General features: G+C 35.0%; 1 protein-coding gene across 5 annotated transcripts in view; it reads right to left on the bottom strand.

Annotated features, from left to right (window-relative positions):
- Window positions 1-3,968: 3,968 nt before the first annotated feature.
- The window catches only part of ASPM (assembly factor for spindle microtubules), a 61,728-nt gene continuing 47,257 nt past the window's right edge, over window positions 3,969-18,439 (bottom strand). For 3 of the 5 annotated variants that reach the window (XM_024254121.3, XM_024254136.3, XM_063726069.1), the window contains 10 exons: window positions 15,839-16,005; window positions 13,925-14,021; window positions 12,894-13,103; window positions 11,774-11,923; window positions 10,710-10,901; window positions 10,060-10,252; window positions 9,795-9,949; window positions 8,118-8,294; window positions 6,656-6,825; window positions 3,969-4,267 (listed from right to left, as the gene is read on the bottom strand). In XM_024254121.3, the coding sequence (XP_024109889.2) occupies window positions 4,165-4,267; window positions 6,656-6,825; window positions 8,118-8,294; window positions 9,795-9,949; window positions 10,060-10,252; window positions 10,710-10,901; window positions 11,774-11,923; window positions 12,894-13,103; window positions 13,925-14,021; window positions 15,839-16,005 (1,614 nt within the window). In that variant the 3' untranslated portion in view covers window positions 3,969-4,164. The remainder of the gene's footprint in view (window positions 4,268-6,655; window positions 6,826-8,117; window positions 8,295-9,794; window positions 9,950-10,059; window positions 10,253-10,709; window positions 10,902-11,773; window positions 11,924-12,893; window positions 13,104-13,924; window positions 14,022-15,838; window positions 16,006-18,439) is intronic. The other 2 variants (XM_024254125.3, XM_063726072.1) reach the window with 1 other exon arrangement.

The following is an 18,439-nucleotide window of genomic DNA, read 5'->3' as shown; positions in this document are numbered from 1 at the left end:
AGTTCATATGTTGGAAATGTAATCTCCAATGTAAAGGTGTTGGGAGGTGGGACATTTAAGATGTAATTAGGTCGTGAGATCTCTACCCTCACGGAAGGATTAATGCTATTTTCAAGGAGGGTAGGTTAATTATTGTGAGTGTGAGTTCCTAATAAAAGGAAGCATTTGGCCCCCATGATGGTTAATATTAGATGATATGATTTGGCTGTGTCTCCACTCAAATCTCATCTTGAATTCCCACGTCATGGGAGGGACCCAGTGGGAGGTGATTGAATCATGGGGGCAGGTATTTCCTGTGCTGTTCTCCTGATAGTGAATAAGGCTCATGAGATCTGATGGCTTTAAAAGGCAGAGTTTCCCTGCACAAGCTCTTTTTCCCTGACATCCTTGTAAGATGTGACTTACTCTTCCTTGCCTTCTGCCATGATTGTGAGGCTTCCCCAGCCACGTGGAACTGTAAGTACATTAAACCCCTTTTCCGGTATAAATTACCCAGTCTTGAATATGCCTTTATCAGCAGCCTGAAAATGGAATAATGCAGTAAATTGATACCAGGAATGGGGTACTGCTGAAAAAATACCTGAAAATGTGGAAGCGACTTTGGAACTGGGTAACAGGCAGAGTTTGGAACAGTTTGGAGGGCTCAAAGACGACAAATGTGAGAAAGTATGGAACTTCCTACAGACTTGTTGAATGGCTTTGTCCAAAATGCTGATAGTGATATGGACAATGAAATCCAGGATGAGGTGGTCTCAGATGGAGATGAAGAACTTGTTGGGAACTGGGGTAAAGGTCACCCCTGTTATGTTTTAGCAAAGACACTGGTGGCATTTTGCCTCTGCCCCAGATATTTGTGGATCTTTGAACTTGAGAGAGATGATTTAGGGTATCTGGTGGAAGAAACTTCTAAGTAGCAAAACATTCAAGAGGTGACTTGAGTGCTGTTAAAAGCATTCAGTTTTGTAAGGGAAGCAGAGCACAAAAGTTAGGAAAATTTGTAGCCTAACAATGTGATAGAAAAGAAAATCCTATTTCCTGAGGAGAAATTTAAGCCAGCTGCAGAAATTTGCATAAGTAGTGAGGACCCAAATGTTAGTCTCCCAAACAATGGGGAATATGTCTCCAGGGCATGTTAGAGGTCTTCACAGCAGCCACTCCCATTACAGGCCTGGAGGATTAGGAGGAAAAAGTGGTTTCGTGGGCTGGGCCCAGGGTCCTCATGCTGTGTGCAACCTAGGAACTTGCTGACCTGCATCCCAGCCGCTCGAGCCAAGGTGGAAAGGAGTCAATGTAGATCTCGGACCATGGCTTTAGAGGGTGCAAACCTCAAGCCTTGGCAGCTTCCATGTGGTATTGAGCCTGCCAGTGCACAGAAGTCAATAATTGGGGTTTAGGAACCTCCACCTAGATTTCAGAGGAGGTATGGGAATGCCTGGATGCCCAAGCAGAAGTTTGCTGGAGGGGCGAGGCTCTCATGGAAAATCCCTGTTAGGGCAGTGAGAAGGGAAATGTGGGGTCAGAGTCCCCACACAGAGTCCTTACTGGGGTACCACCTAGTGGAGCTGTGAGAGGAAGGCCACCATCTTCCACAACCCAGAATGGTAGATCCACCAGCAGCAGCTTGAACCCGCACTTGGAAAAGCTGTAGACATTCAACCCCAGCCCATGAAAGCAGCTGAAAGAGAGCCTGTTCCCTGAAAAGCCACAGGGGGAGAGCTGCCCAAGACCATGGGAACCTACCTCTTGCATCAGCGTGACCTGGATGTGAGACATGGATTCAAAGGAGATCATTTCAGAGCTTTAAGATTTGACTGCCTTGCTAGATTTCAGACTTGCATGGGGCCTGTAGCTCTTTGTTTTGGTCAATTTCTCTCATTTGGAATGGCTGTATTTACATAACGCTTATACTCCCACTGCATCTAGGAAGTAACTAGCCTGCTTGATTTTCCAGGCTCCTACATAAAAGAAACTTGCCTTGTCTTGGATGAGACTTTTGACTGTGAACTTTTGAGTTAATGCTGAAATGGGTTAAGACTTAGGGGACGGTTGGGAAGGTATGATTGGTTTAGAAATATGAGGATATGAGATTTGGTATGGTCCAGGACAGAATGATGTTTTGGCTGTTTCTCCACCCAAATGTCATCTTGAATTCCCACGTGTTGTGGGAGGGACCCAGTAAGAGGTAACTGAATCATAGGGGTAGTTTTCCCTGTGCTGTTCTTCTCATATTAAATAAGTCTTACAAGATCTGATGGCTTTATAAGGTGGAGCTTCCCTGCACAAGTTCTTTTTGCCTGCTGCCATCCACGTAAGATGTGACTTGCTCCTCCTTGCCTTTTGCCATGATTGCAAGGCATCCCCAGCCACATGTAACTGTAAGTCCCTTAAATCCTTTTTCCTGTATAAATTAACTAGTCTCAGGTATGTCTTTATCAGCAGTGTGAAAATGGACTAATACATTAGATATCAACTTGATTGCATTTAAGGATGCCTGCATAGCTGGTAAAGTATTGTTTCTTGATGTGTCTGTGAGGGTGTTGCCAGAGGAGATTAAAATTTGAGTCAGTGGACTGAGAGATAGAGACCCGAGATTGACATTTGAGTCAGTGGACTGGGAGAGGGAGACCCATCCTCAATGTGGGTGGGCACCATCCAATCAGCTGCCAGCACAACTGGAACAAAACAGGTGAAAGAAGGTGGGAAAAACTGGCTTGCTGAGTCTTCTGGCTTCCATCTTTCTCCCACGCTGAATGCTTTCTTCTGTTCCTCCTGCCTTTGGACATCAGACTCCAGGTTCTTTGGCCTTTGGACTCTTGGAATCACGCCAGTGGTTTGCTGGGGGCTCTCAGGCCTTTAGACACAGGCTGAAGGCTGAACTGTTGGCTTCCTTGCTTTTGAGACTGCTGGATTCAAATTGAGCCACTACTGGCTTCTTTCTTCCCCGGCTTGCAGACAGCTTATCCTAAGACTTCTCCATTTCATCACATGAGCCAATTCTCCCTAATGAATTTCCTTTCATGTATACATATATACTATTAGTTCTTTCCCTCTGGAGAACCCTGACTAATACAGATTGGTACCAGTAGTTGTTCTAGAGGAACAGAGTTTTAAGGAAGGATTTCTTTAGTTGGTTTTGGGGTTTCTGGAGTTGGCTGTTTAATCTGATTAGATCCAAAAATGCTAAGGACTCTATTTCTAATAGTATGGAGAACACTGATAGTTTTTGATGTGAATTGTTTAGAGAGTTATGCAAAATAAATGCATTTGATACTCCTTATTAACTGCTCCAGAGAAGCAAGGAGTTTAGTGTCTTATAAATAATACCTTTGACCATATGTGGAGAACCAAGGAATATAATGAAGTTAGTTGATTAGTCCTAAGTTCGCTGAACAAAGTGATGAAAGAAAAGGATGAGCTCAGGGATTCTAACTCCCATGGGCAGACTTTGAGACTCTATCAGATTTCACCCATAAGAATTAGACATCTGTGGCCCTGAAACCACAGATACTAGTAACAGTGACTCAAAGCGTAGAAAAAAAATTACATTTCAATACTGAATCATTTTCAGGTCTGTGGTGCATAACTATACAACAAGATTCTATTATAAGCAATAACATGTTCCTTCCACTTCAAATTATAACACCCATCAGTTCAATGGTAAGAATTTTTAGTAAATATAGTGGTGGGTATATTCTTTTTGTGAGCCTACAAGGAAGGGCTCACTTGCTTATCTGGGTGCTTTAGCCAGTCAAGGATATGGATAAGGATGCCATTGATATGAATTTGTGAGATTGTTTTATCCTAGTCTCACTTCTTAGTGAGTAGACAGATCTTCAATTTCTAACATTTGTTTTATGAAAATTCAACTTACCTACAAAAAAGGTGTAATCAGCTATTATTTCCTTTTAGTAATAAGATTACATTGGAACTACTATAATACTTTAAGATAATAGACAGGAATAATATAATCATCTTATGACATATTAGTTTATTACATGCATAAAACTATAAATAATAAAAAATGAAGAATGTAATGAACAGTTTGGTTTTTTAAAACAAAGTCAGATTTTAAAAGTTGTACACAGAGAGCAAAAATCACTTTACATACTCATGATTGACTTTAATATTTCTTTACACTATACATACTGAAAATGTTTACATTTACTAATAAGGAATGCCAAGCGTATCCATCACCATTTGAATAGCTTGCAGGGGATTTGTGATTTCTTCCATGTTATCTCTTCTCAAAACCCAATTTGGCTTAAGTCTGTTTAAAAAAAAAAAAAAAAAAAAAAAAAAAGCTAGCGTTAATAAAGTTCTTCTCTTAAGAGTTACCTTCACCTTTTTTGTCTTAACTAAATTGTAGCTACTCCTGAACACATCATTTCCCTTACAAACTGCTCAAAGAGGTGGGAGAACTTCATATTATTGCCCATCACTAGTTCCAGACTATTTCTCTCCATCCTTTCTAAAAAATAATGCTGGCTTCTTTGAAGCTTATGCTATTTAGCTTGACCACTGCCTTTTGGTCATCAGCCAAACTCTCAGTGTCTTATTCCTTGTAAACCTGGTTCTTGGTTTCCTCTTACCCACTGTCACCGTTCTCAGCAACAGCAACATCTATGTGGACAAAAGGCCAACAACCTAGTCTGTTTTTACCCCGCTTTCCTTCAATTCTACCTTAACCAATCCTTTTTAATATGATCACATACTAGACTTTGTCATCATCAGAAAGTGTGTGACCACTGAAATCTTAATTTGAGACTTCCGTTCTCCATCCACCATTTCTGATTCATCCATGTCATATGCTCCAGCACAGTCACTGAACCAGTTCTTCTACCCCACTGAGATCTCCATTTCATTTGGCCTCAACACATACCCAACATCCACCAGAATGCTGTCCTTACTTTTCCTGTGTATCTAGCTCAGGAGCATCAGTATTATCAAAACCTTTGCAAATGCCATTAACTGTTGTCTCTCTCTCCTACCAAACTAGTCTGAAGAATTCTACTTGGATTTCAAATTGAGTCAAAATATCTGCCTTCTCCATTCCTATACAGCTGCATATTACTAAAAATGTTTACACAACCAAGCTGACTTTATTTTTTGCCAATAATTGCAAATCTAAAATGAGCATTTGAAATTGCCAGCACACTCCCTTTCTCTCCAAGATGACTATCTTGATCCTTTCCTCTTTTCAAACTTCCCCTCCATACCCTCTGAGCTGCTTCTGAGTTGTTGAGTTTATACTCTCAAACTTATTGAGAAAATAGTATCAAACCGAGGGAGTTCATGCATCTTCTCACATAATTCCCTACTATATGCATTTCCATCATCTTATTTTGTCCTGTTAAAAATCCAAAGATATATCAATTGGTGAGCGAACAAAGTGTGGTACGACCATACAATGGAATAGTACTAAGTGATAGAAAGGAATGAAATTCAAATCCATGCATAAACATGGACGAATTTCAAAAGCATTATGCTAAGGAAAAGAATCCAGTCACAAAAAGCTATCTACTATATGATTCCATATATGTGACAGTATAAAAATGGCAAAACTAAAGGTACAAAAACCAGATCAGTAGTTCCCAAAATCCAGGGAATAAAGAAAGAGAACTGACAACAAATGGGCATAAGGAAACTTTGTGTTATAGAAATATTTTGTATCTCAGTGGTGGTAGTTTCCTAACTGTATACATTTGTCAAAACGAATTGAATTGCATACATTTAAAGGATGCATTTATACTGTCAGTAAATTTTACCTCAAAAGCCTGACCTACATCAAAATTTTAAGAGAATCTATTCATGTTAGTATGAGCTTTTAAAACATAATGAATATTAAATTCTACCAAGTCCCTAAAAAACATGTAGAAATGGTCCCATTAATATAGTTCAAGCAAATGAACTTTACATTATGCTGTGAAATATGCATGCATAAAACCAATTTATAACTACATTATACAATTTATAATTATGAGTATAATTATAAAGCTAATGGCTGTGTAACCACTCAGGTCAAGAAATAGTGTGTTGTCAATAATGTAGGATTTGTACCTAGTATAGAGAATTGCTAAGTCTCAAGAAGGAAAGAAGGAAGGAAGGGAGAGAGGGAGAAGGGGGAAGAAAAAAAGGAGGAGGGAGAAAGAAGGAAGGGAGGAAAAACACTAATTAAATGCCATGACAGTTCACCAAAATAAATTAAATCTTTTTGCCAATAAAATCAGAAAATGTCAATCTAAATTTCCAGAACGAGAAATTTCAAGAATCAGGGTGATTATGGGAGGACTGGAGGTTGATATTTTGGCTAAGAAGGACTTTTGGCACTTCTTAAACAGTGTAGTTTGTCTTTCATGCAAAATAAAATAAATAAAATAAAATAACAAAACTTATAACAAGCTTCTTAGCCTTAGCTCTTAACTATTTAATACAAGAAGTTTGTTGAATAACTACTAAATGTCCAAAGCTACAGTATAATGTTATTTCATTATTTACCAAGATTGCCTCTTTTAAATTTACCAAACATTCCATTCTTATTCATATGTTGTTTCTCCACTGAAAAGCACATCTTGTTTATGGTAAGTGCTCAATAAATATTTGTTAAATGAATGAATGAACACTGACACAAATTTATGGACTATATTTAACTGCTTACCTTGAAACTATTCTGGTCCTTACAGGTGTTTCTGGGATAAAAGGAATGCTTATAGAAGAATTCTTCTTTTGCTTGTAAAGTATTCTTTCAGTATTCATTTTATGTTTATGAGCTGTAAGTTTGTAGAGACTGTAAATACGGTCAACAACTTTGGACCTACTTCGTACATCCTACAAAATAAAATGCACAGTTACTAAAAAGTAATAAGAACTAAAATTTTATCTCTTTTAGACTAGCAAAATCAAACATAATAAATAAAAACTATACAGTAAACCTTTTTTTTTTCTTTTTTGAGATGGTCTCTCTTGCTCTGTCGCCCAGGCTGAAGTGCAGTGGTGCGATCTTAGCTCACTGCAACCTCCACCTCCCGGGTTCATGCCATTCTCCTGCCTCAGCCTCCCGAGTAGCTGGGATTACAGGCACCCGCCACCACACCCAGCTAATTTTTTTTTTTTGTATTTTTAGTAGAGATGGAGTTTCACTGTGTGAGCCAGGATGGTCTCAATCTCCTGACCTCGTGATCTGCCTGCCTCGGCCTCCCAAAGTGCTGGGATTACAGGTGTGAGCCACCGTGCCCAGCCTGCAGTAAACTTTTAAGCTTTGAATAATCAAAGAAACCTCACCAAGTTTGGCAGGTAGATTGATTTAAATTACGAGCTAATTTGCAAGGCAATTATAAAGAAGATAAATATTCAAAAGTTGCATACTTAACTCCACATTGAATACAAGAAGGAATTATTATAGTCAACATAAGAATTATAGTCAACATACCTATCATATCCAGTTACCAAGTCTTGAAAAGTTTACCTCTGCAGTTTCCAAAGTCTTCTACTTACCTCTCAGTGACACAATCCTAAGACAAGCACAATCTCTTGCCTAGATCACTACATATCAACACTTGCCACCTTCTTTGATGGTCTCCCTATATCCACACATGCTCTCCCAAATTCATTCTTCAATCAGAAGCCAGAATGTTGTTAAAATTTAAATTGGAAAATATAATTCCCTTGCTTTACCCTGCAGTGGTTCCCACTTATCAGGATAAAGGCCACAGTCCAATTATGGCCTATGGTTTCCCCATGTTAACTGTGACACTTAAAAAGAATGACTCAGAGGTCTCATCGTAGAAAAGCTTGAAATACAATTATGGTTACAACAGGAAGATGAGAAGTTATATCTGTCTGGTTTTCTGTCTTGCTAGGATACTTTTCTCTCTAGTAAATGGGAAATGGTTACTTACATAGCTGTAATAAATTTATTTTCAGAATTCAGTTTCTTTAGTATATCAGAAAGAAACAACTCATAGATACATCCTGAACTCATTTTATCAGTGCAAAAAGCAGGTTTGAACACACATAAAATCCTATTTTAGAGTGATAATTACTAAAGGAAAACTATAAAAGTCATAGACTTAAGACCACAGAAAAATAATCTTAAAGAAAGGCAACTGACTAATACTTACAGAGGCTCTATTTGTTGTCTTCAGTAAAATAGCCAACAAACAACAAGTTTTTGTAAAAATGCTTCCGCCTTTGTCTGCAACTTTATTACCAGGCTTTTCTCGGTATATCTGCAAAAGCTCCAATAGTATATCTATACAATTTTCTACATCATAAACTGCTGAAGTAGTTTTCTCATACTTGAAGAGAACAGAATGAAATTAAAAGTTGTAATAAACACATACATTTACAAACAACCCAACCAAAAAAACAAAATACAAAAGTCCATACTTACTATAGCCAAATTTTTGGACCACCTGCAGCAAGTGCAAAGGACTTTGTGAAATAGCTTTGATATTATCATCATTTACGGATCTATCATATATGTGTATTCACATTTTAATCTTAATCTTTTCCCCCTAATTCTAAAGTTTCATGTAAAATAAATCAAATTTAAAACCTCTGAAAACAAACATCTTGAAGTCAATAAAAGCAAACTTTTAAAGATAAGACCACTTTAGTAAGAATCTCTAAGGAAAAAGATAACTTATCTGTGTTATTATTAATCATAGGTAAGATAATGATAAAGGCAGGATCTAATTAGTTACTCTATTACATGCTCCTGGAGAGGAAGAAGAGCTTGCTCGAAAATAAAACAAAATACATTTGATACTAATAAGTCTAAGATATATTTTCCATGCCTCATTTTTCTAATTGTATTATTAGATTCATAGTGAAATTTGCATGGTAACAAATAATGATACTAAGATAAAAATAACAAAACAACATAGCTGACACTTTGTATGGCATGTTTATGTATTAATGTGTATTAACTCAATCCTCACAATAACGTTTTGAGTACTGTTACTATACTCATTTTATAGTTGCAGAAAGTAAAGTACAGAGAAGCTGAGTAACCTATAATAAGCTACTGAGCTGGGATTCAAACTCAAGCAGTTTGGCTTCAGATCTGTGTTCTTAACCACTACCTCTCAAAATAAAAATATTGGGTAAAGTGCTTTAAGTTGTCACTGTAAAGTTGAGTAGGAAAGAGAAATCTTTCAACCTTTGGTTGCAGAGAATATAGTTTGGAATAGTCCAAAGCCAAAAGACAAATTCTGATACACAGATTAACAGTTACAGAGTAACTAAGTTATAGCAATATTTTTCTTTCACATGCTTTGCTAGACATAATTATAATGTGGTAATACTATTTTGATATAATGCAGTAGATAACATCACCACCTCTAAAGGCAGACAGAAATGAATCCAAATTCAACTCTACCACTTATCACACTCAGGTTCTTACGGGAGGAACCTAATTTCTATAATTAGTATTATTTTTTCTCTATAAAATGGGAATAATAATATGAACTACTTTAAAGGATTATTATGAGGATTAAACAATGCATGAAAAATACTAGCATGTAGTAAGTACTTAATAACTTTTAATCATCATTGTTTTAAATATTATTAATCATCAGTTTTTAATATTATAAAGACTGAGGAAATAAAATAATACAAAAATTGGTATTTAAATCTACATTTATGTTAATAAACATTTTTTCACCCTAAGACTCTTGCACATAAATGAATTTTAACTTAGAGATTTAAGCCCTAGTGATGAGTAAACACAAACTTAATTTGCAGTGGCATATTTGTTGACCAGTGAATATCTCATTAATAAAATGAAAAACTACCTTAGATACATTAAGCAAGACTTGCACAGCATATCTGATGACTTCCATACAAGGAACACTGCGATTGCAACTTCGGATCAAAACAAATATTTTAGAAATTGCTCCACTCTGGGCCATGTTCTCACAACAAAGTGGAGACAATCTAGTAACTACCTCTGAAAGAAAAAAAAACACACACACACAGGTAAATTTACAGCAACAAAATGAAGTTTTAGCTAATAATGTAGTATTACATCATTCTTTAAACATGTTAACACAAACTAACCTAGGTGTTTTAAGGCCTCAAGAATGGCAGAAAGGTGCTTATATGTCAAAAGGTAATGAAGTGCAAGTGCAGTTCTTTTGTAGAGTTTGTTTTCTTCTCGAATCTCCCTATTAACAACTTGAAGACTTAGTCGTATAGCTTTAATTTTTGTACAATCATTTTTCTTCCTCCAAGAATAGCCTCTCCATAATGCCTTAAAGAGATAAAACACAGTAATTTTGAGATTATAGCCAATGTTTTCTATTTATATCTACATCTGTTTTCACAATGTAAACATTTTCAGTAAATTTGACATGATCACATACATTTCAATTAAAATCTCAAGTTCAAATAAATAGCAAAATCAATTTTCAAAAAAAGAAATACAGATAATATTCCTGTATGTAAACTGGACAGCATTTATCAACCGAAGATGTCTAAATTTATTCAAAATGTTAAAATATTTTTACTTCTTGATTATAAACCTCCTCTAGAGCATCTGAAAATAAAGAGCTTAGCAATGAAATTATGGTAGTGTAGTGCTTATCAGTTATTCTACTGGCTAATGTGTTAGCTTTTTAAAATGGTAACTATGTTTTTATAGTGTTAGATGTCGTGTAGATGAATTGCAAACCAAAGTTTTGAACTAAAACTATACAAGTTTCAATTACCTGAATTTTAATGATTCCACTAGTGAATTTTTCCTGCTTTTTACGGAGGAGAAAATGGCGCACTGCTTTCTGTATTACTGATGCAGCCCTATTTTGCTGGCTCAGACATTCTTGACCTTCATGCTCAATCTTTTTGATGCTATGATATTTCTGAATAAATCTCTTTCGTTGTAATCTTGCTCGAAACCATCTCTGTTTAAAACATAGAATTTTGTTTTTCATTTCTACTTCAGGTTTTTTTAAAAAAAATATACAAATATACATTTATACATAAATGAAAGAAATAGAACAGTATATCAAGAAATCTTTCAGCTTTCCGCAGAGGCATTACTTCCCCACTCCACTTGGTGCAAAAACCTTTCCAGTCCATGTTGGGTGCTTGTGTGTGTGTGTGTGTGTGTGTGCACACACATGCACAGGAGTATATTTAATCCTGGACAACAACGTCTTCATTTTACAATTCCACCAAACTGCATGTATCATTCTGCATTTTTTTTACTAAATATTTTATATGTAAATGTATGTTAATATATATAAACAAATAGAATTCTTCTTCAAAATATATAAAGAACTCCTATAAATCATAATAAAAAAGAACAGCCAATGGAAAAATGGGCAAAGTGTATGAGAAAAAGATGTTAAAAAAAAGTACATAGATAAGAACTTGAATAACCAACATATAGAATATAATTTTAGAATCATTAGCCATCAAGTAAATCCCAAACAAAAATGAGATGCTATTTCCCATGCATTAGAATGGCAAAAATCAGAAAGTCTTCTGATACTTTATGCTGGCAAGCATGTAGAGAAACAAGGTACCCTCAAGACTTTGCTGGCAGGAATGTGAATGAGTACAATTACATCAGACAATAATTTACAACTTAATTACTGTGCCATAAAACATCAATCTATTTCTAACCCTCAAATCATTCTAACAGCTATACGGTGAAAGGCTAAATGTTGTACAACCTTAGCATAAAGCATTTGGAAATTGTTTATTACATATCAAAAATTTCTAACAGAAAAATTATATCATATAGTTTTACCGCAAAGAAGAAGCAAACCTGAATACAGATGACTGAATTAACCTGCTTGTTAGCATTCTTCACAGCCAGGTAAAGTTTATAGGCTCTTTGAATTCTAAGAGCATTCAGGTGATAATATGCAGCTGCAGTGAAGTGAAGAAGTCGAATTTTGGCTCTCTGTTCTAAAATCTAAAGGTGAAAAAACAAAGCATATTCAAGTATCTGCCTCCTAAGTTAATCAATGTGTTTTTTTTTTGTATAACCTCAACATCAAATTATATAAACTAGCAAGAATAACTAATTTTTAATCATTACAATTACTTATATTGTAATTCAAAGTAATTACAATATTGTACTATACAATATTTCCAGTAGTATAACTCATAACTCAGAGTGTAGAAAGCAAAATTATATTTTGGGTACTTTACTAAATAACCATAGCTTCTAATTCAACTAGACTGCCCTTTTAGAGAAGGGTATAAATATTAAACTCAACAAATGTTACAGAATTCTAAGCAGAACTCTTGGAAATGGTGATATTAAATCAGAAAAATTATGTGAATTAATTTCTCTACTATTAAATAGTACAGTGCAACTCCAGCATAAGACTCTGCAGAAGGAGCTTTCTACAGTTGCTGTTGGGCTTCAGACTTTCACTTGATGTTTAATGAACAAAATACAAACATTCCTCCTATTTAACTTCAAATCAAATTATTTTGTCTATGCCAGTACTTCACATATTGTAAGCTTAAATATCATGACCTCCCTAAAAATAATTCTCTCTTGCTGAAGATGTGGAAGCTGTCACAGTAATGCTGGTTGCAACATCTCAAAAGTTGCTTGGTGGTGGCAAAAAGCTACTAGAATAACATTTAACCTCTTTCACATATGGAGCCTCTCTCTCATATTTTCAGTTCCTTTGTTAAGATTCATTACAAAAGAGAAATTTTATTTTGCGTCTTTGGTGGTGAACCCCTGTGAGAAATAGTGGGACTAGGATCAGAGAAAAAAAATCTGACAGTCAGATTTTTGAATTAATTCAAGTTAATGGTCATATTAGTTCTGAAATTATTCTCTAAAATCCAAAGTTTCTTAACACTATTTAACATCAAGTGCTTTCATTTTATAAGAATGAGATATGCTACTTGAAAATACTTACTCTTTTTCGTACTAGCCAACCACGCACCAGTGCTTGTAGGATAACTGTAGATTTTTTAAATTCAATATATTTTATCCTTTCACGCTTTCCAGCCTCCCTGGCTCGTATATATTTTTGTATGACCAAAGCAGCAGATTTCTGCCGAAGAAAGACCTGCCTTCCTTTATATCCTCTGTAATGTGCTTGGATCAAACAAGTAGCTCGATGTCTCTACAAGGAAAAATTTACAAGTAACATTAATGGGTAGAAATAAAAAGATTTCCAACCCACTAGAAGTTCTTGAATTTCTCAATGAGATGGCGTAATTATGATTTATAGTCTAAGAATGTCATGTTTCATAGATAAGAAATGATGATGAAGCATTATTTCTAAACTCACATAGGTCTATAGCCAAGATAAAGGTGTAAGCCAAGGGTCAAGGGTCAATAGATACCTGGTGCTCTTTCCCTCTCATCCTCTTGATACTTTTCATTGTGAGAGGGAAAAGGACTAACATTACAGGACAAATACATTTAATAAAAATACTAGCTACAATAGAAAGAGCACAGTGATCATAAATAGCTATGACAGAAGCTGTCTGTAGCTTGAAAAAACACAGCATACCACTAGCACACCTTAGATTCCTCAATTACATAACATCCTGTGAGAATTACCAAAATGAGACAGAGCCACAAAGTGAGCACACGATGCTGGAAATATGGCACCAACAGACTTGCTCAACACAGGGTTGACAGAAACCTTCAATTTATAAAAAACGCAATATCTGCAAAGTACCATAAAGCGAAGTACAATAAAACAAGGTATGCCTGTACAGTTATATATTTTTAAAAACTAGCAAATAGTATTTTTATGGGAGAATATAATTTTTAATTGACTGAAATAGAGGTGTGTGAAATGCATACTTAGGCCTTAAAAACACTTTTCTTTCCAGCGAAGGATTTATTTTTAAAAATTAAAAAATACAAAACATTCTTTATGTTTTCTATTTTCTAAAGTAGTTATTTGCAAGTGAATTAATTTTTAATACCTACTTTTATCATTAAGAAGTGTTCATGAGCTATTTTTGCAGAAAGTATAGCTCTCCATTTTCTCTGAATGATAATTGCTGATGCTCTCACATTCAAAAACCTAAAAAGTAGTTATTGGAAAGCAATGTCAAATTACTTTAACTTATTCAATGAGTATTTATTGCCTCCCCCCTTTAAAATATTAGAAGAGAATAAAATATAAGAAAGGCAATGACAGAATTTTAAAAAGTGGGCAAGTATAATTCATAGTTAAGTTCTAACAATCTGAATTTACACACACACACAAAAGAAGTTTTACAATTGGCAATATTCCAGTGGGTAAGAAATATGAAGTTCTATGATTCTAATATGGCACAGAATTTTGAACAGGATCAAAAGAAAGTATGGTTACCCAGATCTAGACAAAAACTAGATAAAGGGGGAACGGTAGAAATAATGGTAAAATATAAGATTTGAGTCTGCATGGCAAGTGAGTCTTTGAGCAGACAGGAGGTGGTTAAGAAGAGAATGTGATTACAAGCAGCATCAGGTACTTCCTTTCATTTGAAAGGAAAAATAGATATCATCAAAATATCTAAGTAGAGATATTTCGTAAACAGAACTGGAGAAAAATTTTAAAAAATCTGAGTGCTAGAGATTAAATTTTAGGGATCAACATAATACTAAGAGATAAAATGTGAGAATGGACAGGTTTTCTACTGTTATTGATAATGTGGAAAAAGTACAATGAGTAGCTTGTTTTGTTGCCATGTTTCTTAGAAAATAGGACCAAACACCATTGAGAAAAATTCAGCATCTGTTACAGGAAAATTAGATACTGGTCCTTAATAGCTGATAGTAGCAATTGTATCTTTATATGCTTTTTAATTTTTATTTTTATGGATATATAATAGTTGTAAATATTTACGGAGTACATGTGATACTTTGATTCAAGCACACAATGAGTAATGATCAAATCAGGGTAAATGGGATATCCATCACCTCGAACATTTATCATTTCCTTCTATTAGGAAACTTCTAATTCTATTCCTCTAGTTATTTTGAAATATACAATAAATTATTGTTAACTATAGTTGCCCTATTGTGCTACTAAACAGTAAATCTTATTCCTTCTCACTGTATTTTTGTACCCATTAACCAGCCTGTCTTTATCCACCCCTCCCCTCTCCCTACCCTAGCCTCTGGTAACCAGCATTCTACTTCTATCTTCATGCCATCAATTGTATATGTTAAGCCCTGCTTCTACCCATGGGCTTCACCCAAAAATTCCTCTCACACTAGTGTGCTTTCCTAAACCATCTTTAAAACCAGCATTGATTCAATAATTCGTCAACTCTGGGAGCTGAAGAAAAATTCTTATACTATGAACTTAAAAAAAGATGATCTGGTAACAGCTTCTGAAAATGTGTGTCTGAGAAATAAGCTAGGAATAGTGAAATACAATTAGCATAGACAGGTTGGTAATTAGGGTCTTCATCATTAATGACAAAGAGTATGAGGAATAATACAAAGTTCAAAGAAAAAAACAATGAGTAAGAAAACAAATTTTGCCAGTAGTTAAGTCACCCAGCAAAATGGACCAAAGCACTAATAAGAAAATCGAGTCTTAACTAAATGATTTTATTCACTTGCTACATTTCTGCCCTTACTCTAATACTTATGAACCTGAATTTATCAAGTATATGTAAATATTTTTAGATTATATTAATTAAAGGCTATGCTGTATCTCAAAAAAGCAAGACAGTACAAGAGATATATTTTGTTTCCTTAATAAAGAAAATATCAACAAAACCAACCATATAAATTAAGCATAACAAATATTTAAAATAAAAATCAATAAGCAGTGTTATTTTATGTACGGACTTAGCTACCACACACAAATACTTTTACACTCTCCACAGAACTATGATACATTACCGTGTTCTCTCTAGTTTGGTATAGAAGCAACCTTGAATAATTTTAACAGCTTTTAATATAGCTAGATATTCTTTGTGTGCTCTCCAACATCTATACCAGGCTTGAATCTTGCAGGCAGCTTTCACTTTACATAAATATTTCTTGGCTCTATATCTCCTCCATATAGCCTATTAAATACATAAATAAAATAAGTATGCAATCAGTTGTCTTTTTTTTTGTAAATAAGACAAATCAGTATAAGACAGTTAAAATAAGGTTACTGCAGACAAAAATAAATTGCATAGTCATATCATGACTCTATTAGACTCTGACATGTAGTGAGTCTTCTGAGAACAGTGGTGCTTACTATAGTGAACACCTATTATGTGCTTTATCACACATACCTTATGGCTGGCTGCCAGCCCAGCCTAACAAAACCCTAACCAGTATTTATAAATTGTAAGACACACATGTCTGAAAAGCCCCAGATTATGTAAATTATCCTCATCACCTCAATCCATTTGGAAGAAAAGAAAATGAACACATTGACCTACTGTAGGTTCTGGGGAGAAAGAGGAATTCTTCCCAATCCATATTTACTTTGGGTTCTGTGTTCAGCCTGCAGGAGAATCCTGAGAGCTCCTGTGATAGGACTGTCAGACTTTCTGATTTTGACAACCTTCTGGAAGACTAAAGGTTTACATAACAGCTACAACTTATTGAACTAAGCACTAAGAAGATTAGTCCTTAATAATCACATGGGTAGATAATACTATTATCTCTAATTTAGAGATGAGGAAATCAAGGCCTAGAGAAATTGAGTAACTTGTTGATGTCACACAGGTTAATAAGTGGCAGAGTTGTCTTACTTAATATTTATAAATATCTTATAAAATGGTTAAGATCTCTATTTTATAAAAAAGGAAAAAAATCCAAAATTGAAATTAAGAAGGACTTGTTAGCACATAGCTGTTAAGTGACAGAGTCAAGATTTGAACCCAAGTCTATTTGACTCCAACATCCCTACTGGAAGAGGAATTAAAAGAAATTAAAGACTGTGTAAGCAAAAACTCAGTTGTATGTAAGAAAACCCAATTCCCCTTGGGAAGAGAAAGGGCTGGAGTCCTTTAAAATTAACTGTGTTTTTCTCTCTGTGGCTAGTGAGCCTTATCTCTCCCTTTCCCAGGCATTGTGAAGACTGTTTCTCTAGCTGTGCAGCTGCAAGGATACTAGACAGATAATCTCAAGTCGTAAAACATGTTGTTCCTTAAAAAGTAAGAAATAATGTAATGCATCTCTTACTTGAATAACTGTCTTTGTTTCTCTCTTCTGTAATATGCTTCCCCCTGCACAGATCTCCCCATGCCCCACGAAATGCTTAAAAGGTAGCTTGACTCTTTGTTCAGGGCTCAGTCCTTTGGATGTTAATCCAACTGTGTCGGTGCACTTAATTAAATAATTCCTCCTCAAATCCCTCGGTCTCTCTGATTCCTTAATTATCCCACAGCACAACAAATACTATAGGCACAATGTATATTTAGATTAGGTTCTAAATTCAGCTGATAATGCAATAATTATATATGGCCAAAATTACTCTGAGATGACCTTAACTCATTCAGACTATATTGTATATGGTTTTTATGTAAACCTGCATACATTGTTTATGTATATCCCCAATACCTGCCACCTCAGTCTTAATCAGTGGTAGAAGAATGGTCTCAGAACTGTTTGTTTCAACTGGCCATTTAACTGTAACAGTAAAAGACTGGTTAATGATAACACTGCATCATAAAACCTTCAGGAGGAAAGGAGAATGTTTTGTGGACCACTTTGGTGTTTTTTTGTTTTGCTTGTGGCAGTTTTAAGTTACTAGTTTTAAAAAATCAGTACTTTTTAATGAAAACAAATTGACCAAAAATCTGTCACAGAATTTTGAGACCCATTAAAACAAATTTTTAATGAGAAAATTATACATATGTATAGATATATGTGTATATATATATTTACACACACACATCACACCTGAAGAACATCAAAATTTACAGACATTGACAAGAGAAGCCAACATGGCATTAAGAGGGAAAGAAGACAGCTAAGAGATTATGGTATCAAGAAACCAAGGGTGGAGAGAACAAACAAAGTGTGCTTAAATTCCAAATGCTACAGAGAAGTTCATATATACATATATATATATATATCATACATATTTACATATATATGTAAGCATTTAGTAATGTATACTATATCCCAGTGGCTCCCAAACTTCGCGGCTCATTAGAGTCACCTGGGAGCTTTGAAACAAATCCCATGCTTGTGTTGCTTCCCATACCAATTAGAATATCTAAAGGTAGGAGTATTTTTTAAAATTCCAGGTGATTCCAATGTGTAGTAAAGTTTTAGACCACTGGCATATGCTAAAAATTACATGTGTAAAATACAATTTTATTATGTAATTATGTAAGAGAAAAAAGAAATTTTTATAAGATTGTTATTTTGGCTATTTAATCATTTCAAGTGAATAAAACCATAACTAATACATCCAATGAACACCTTTCAGTTGTGAACTTCTCAGTAGTGTTTGGAATTTGAGCGCTCCTTCTTTCCTCTTTCAAACCTTGGTTT

The sequence above is a fragment of the Pongo abelii genome, chromosome 1, assembly GCF_028885655.2.
Source record: "Pongo abelii isolate AG06213 chromosome 1, NHGRI_mPonAbe1-v2.0_pri, whole genome shotgun sequence".
In the NCBI taxonomy this organism is placed as follows: domain Eukaryota; kingdom Metazoa; phylum Chordata; class Mammalia; order Primates; family Hominidae; genus Pongo; species Pongo abelii.
Note: the sequence above shows the minus strand (reverse complement) of the source record. Positions and strands in the feature narration are given on the sequence as shown.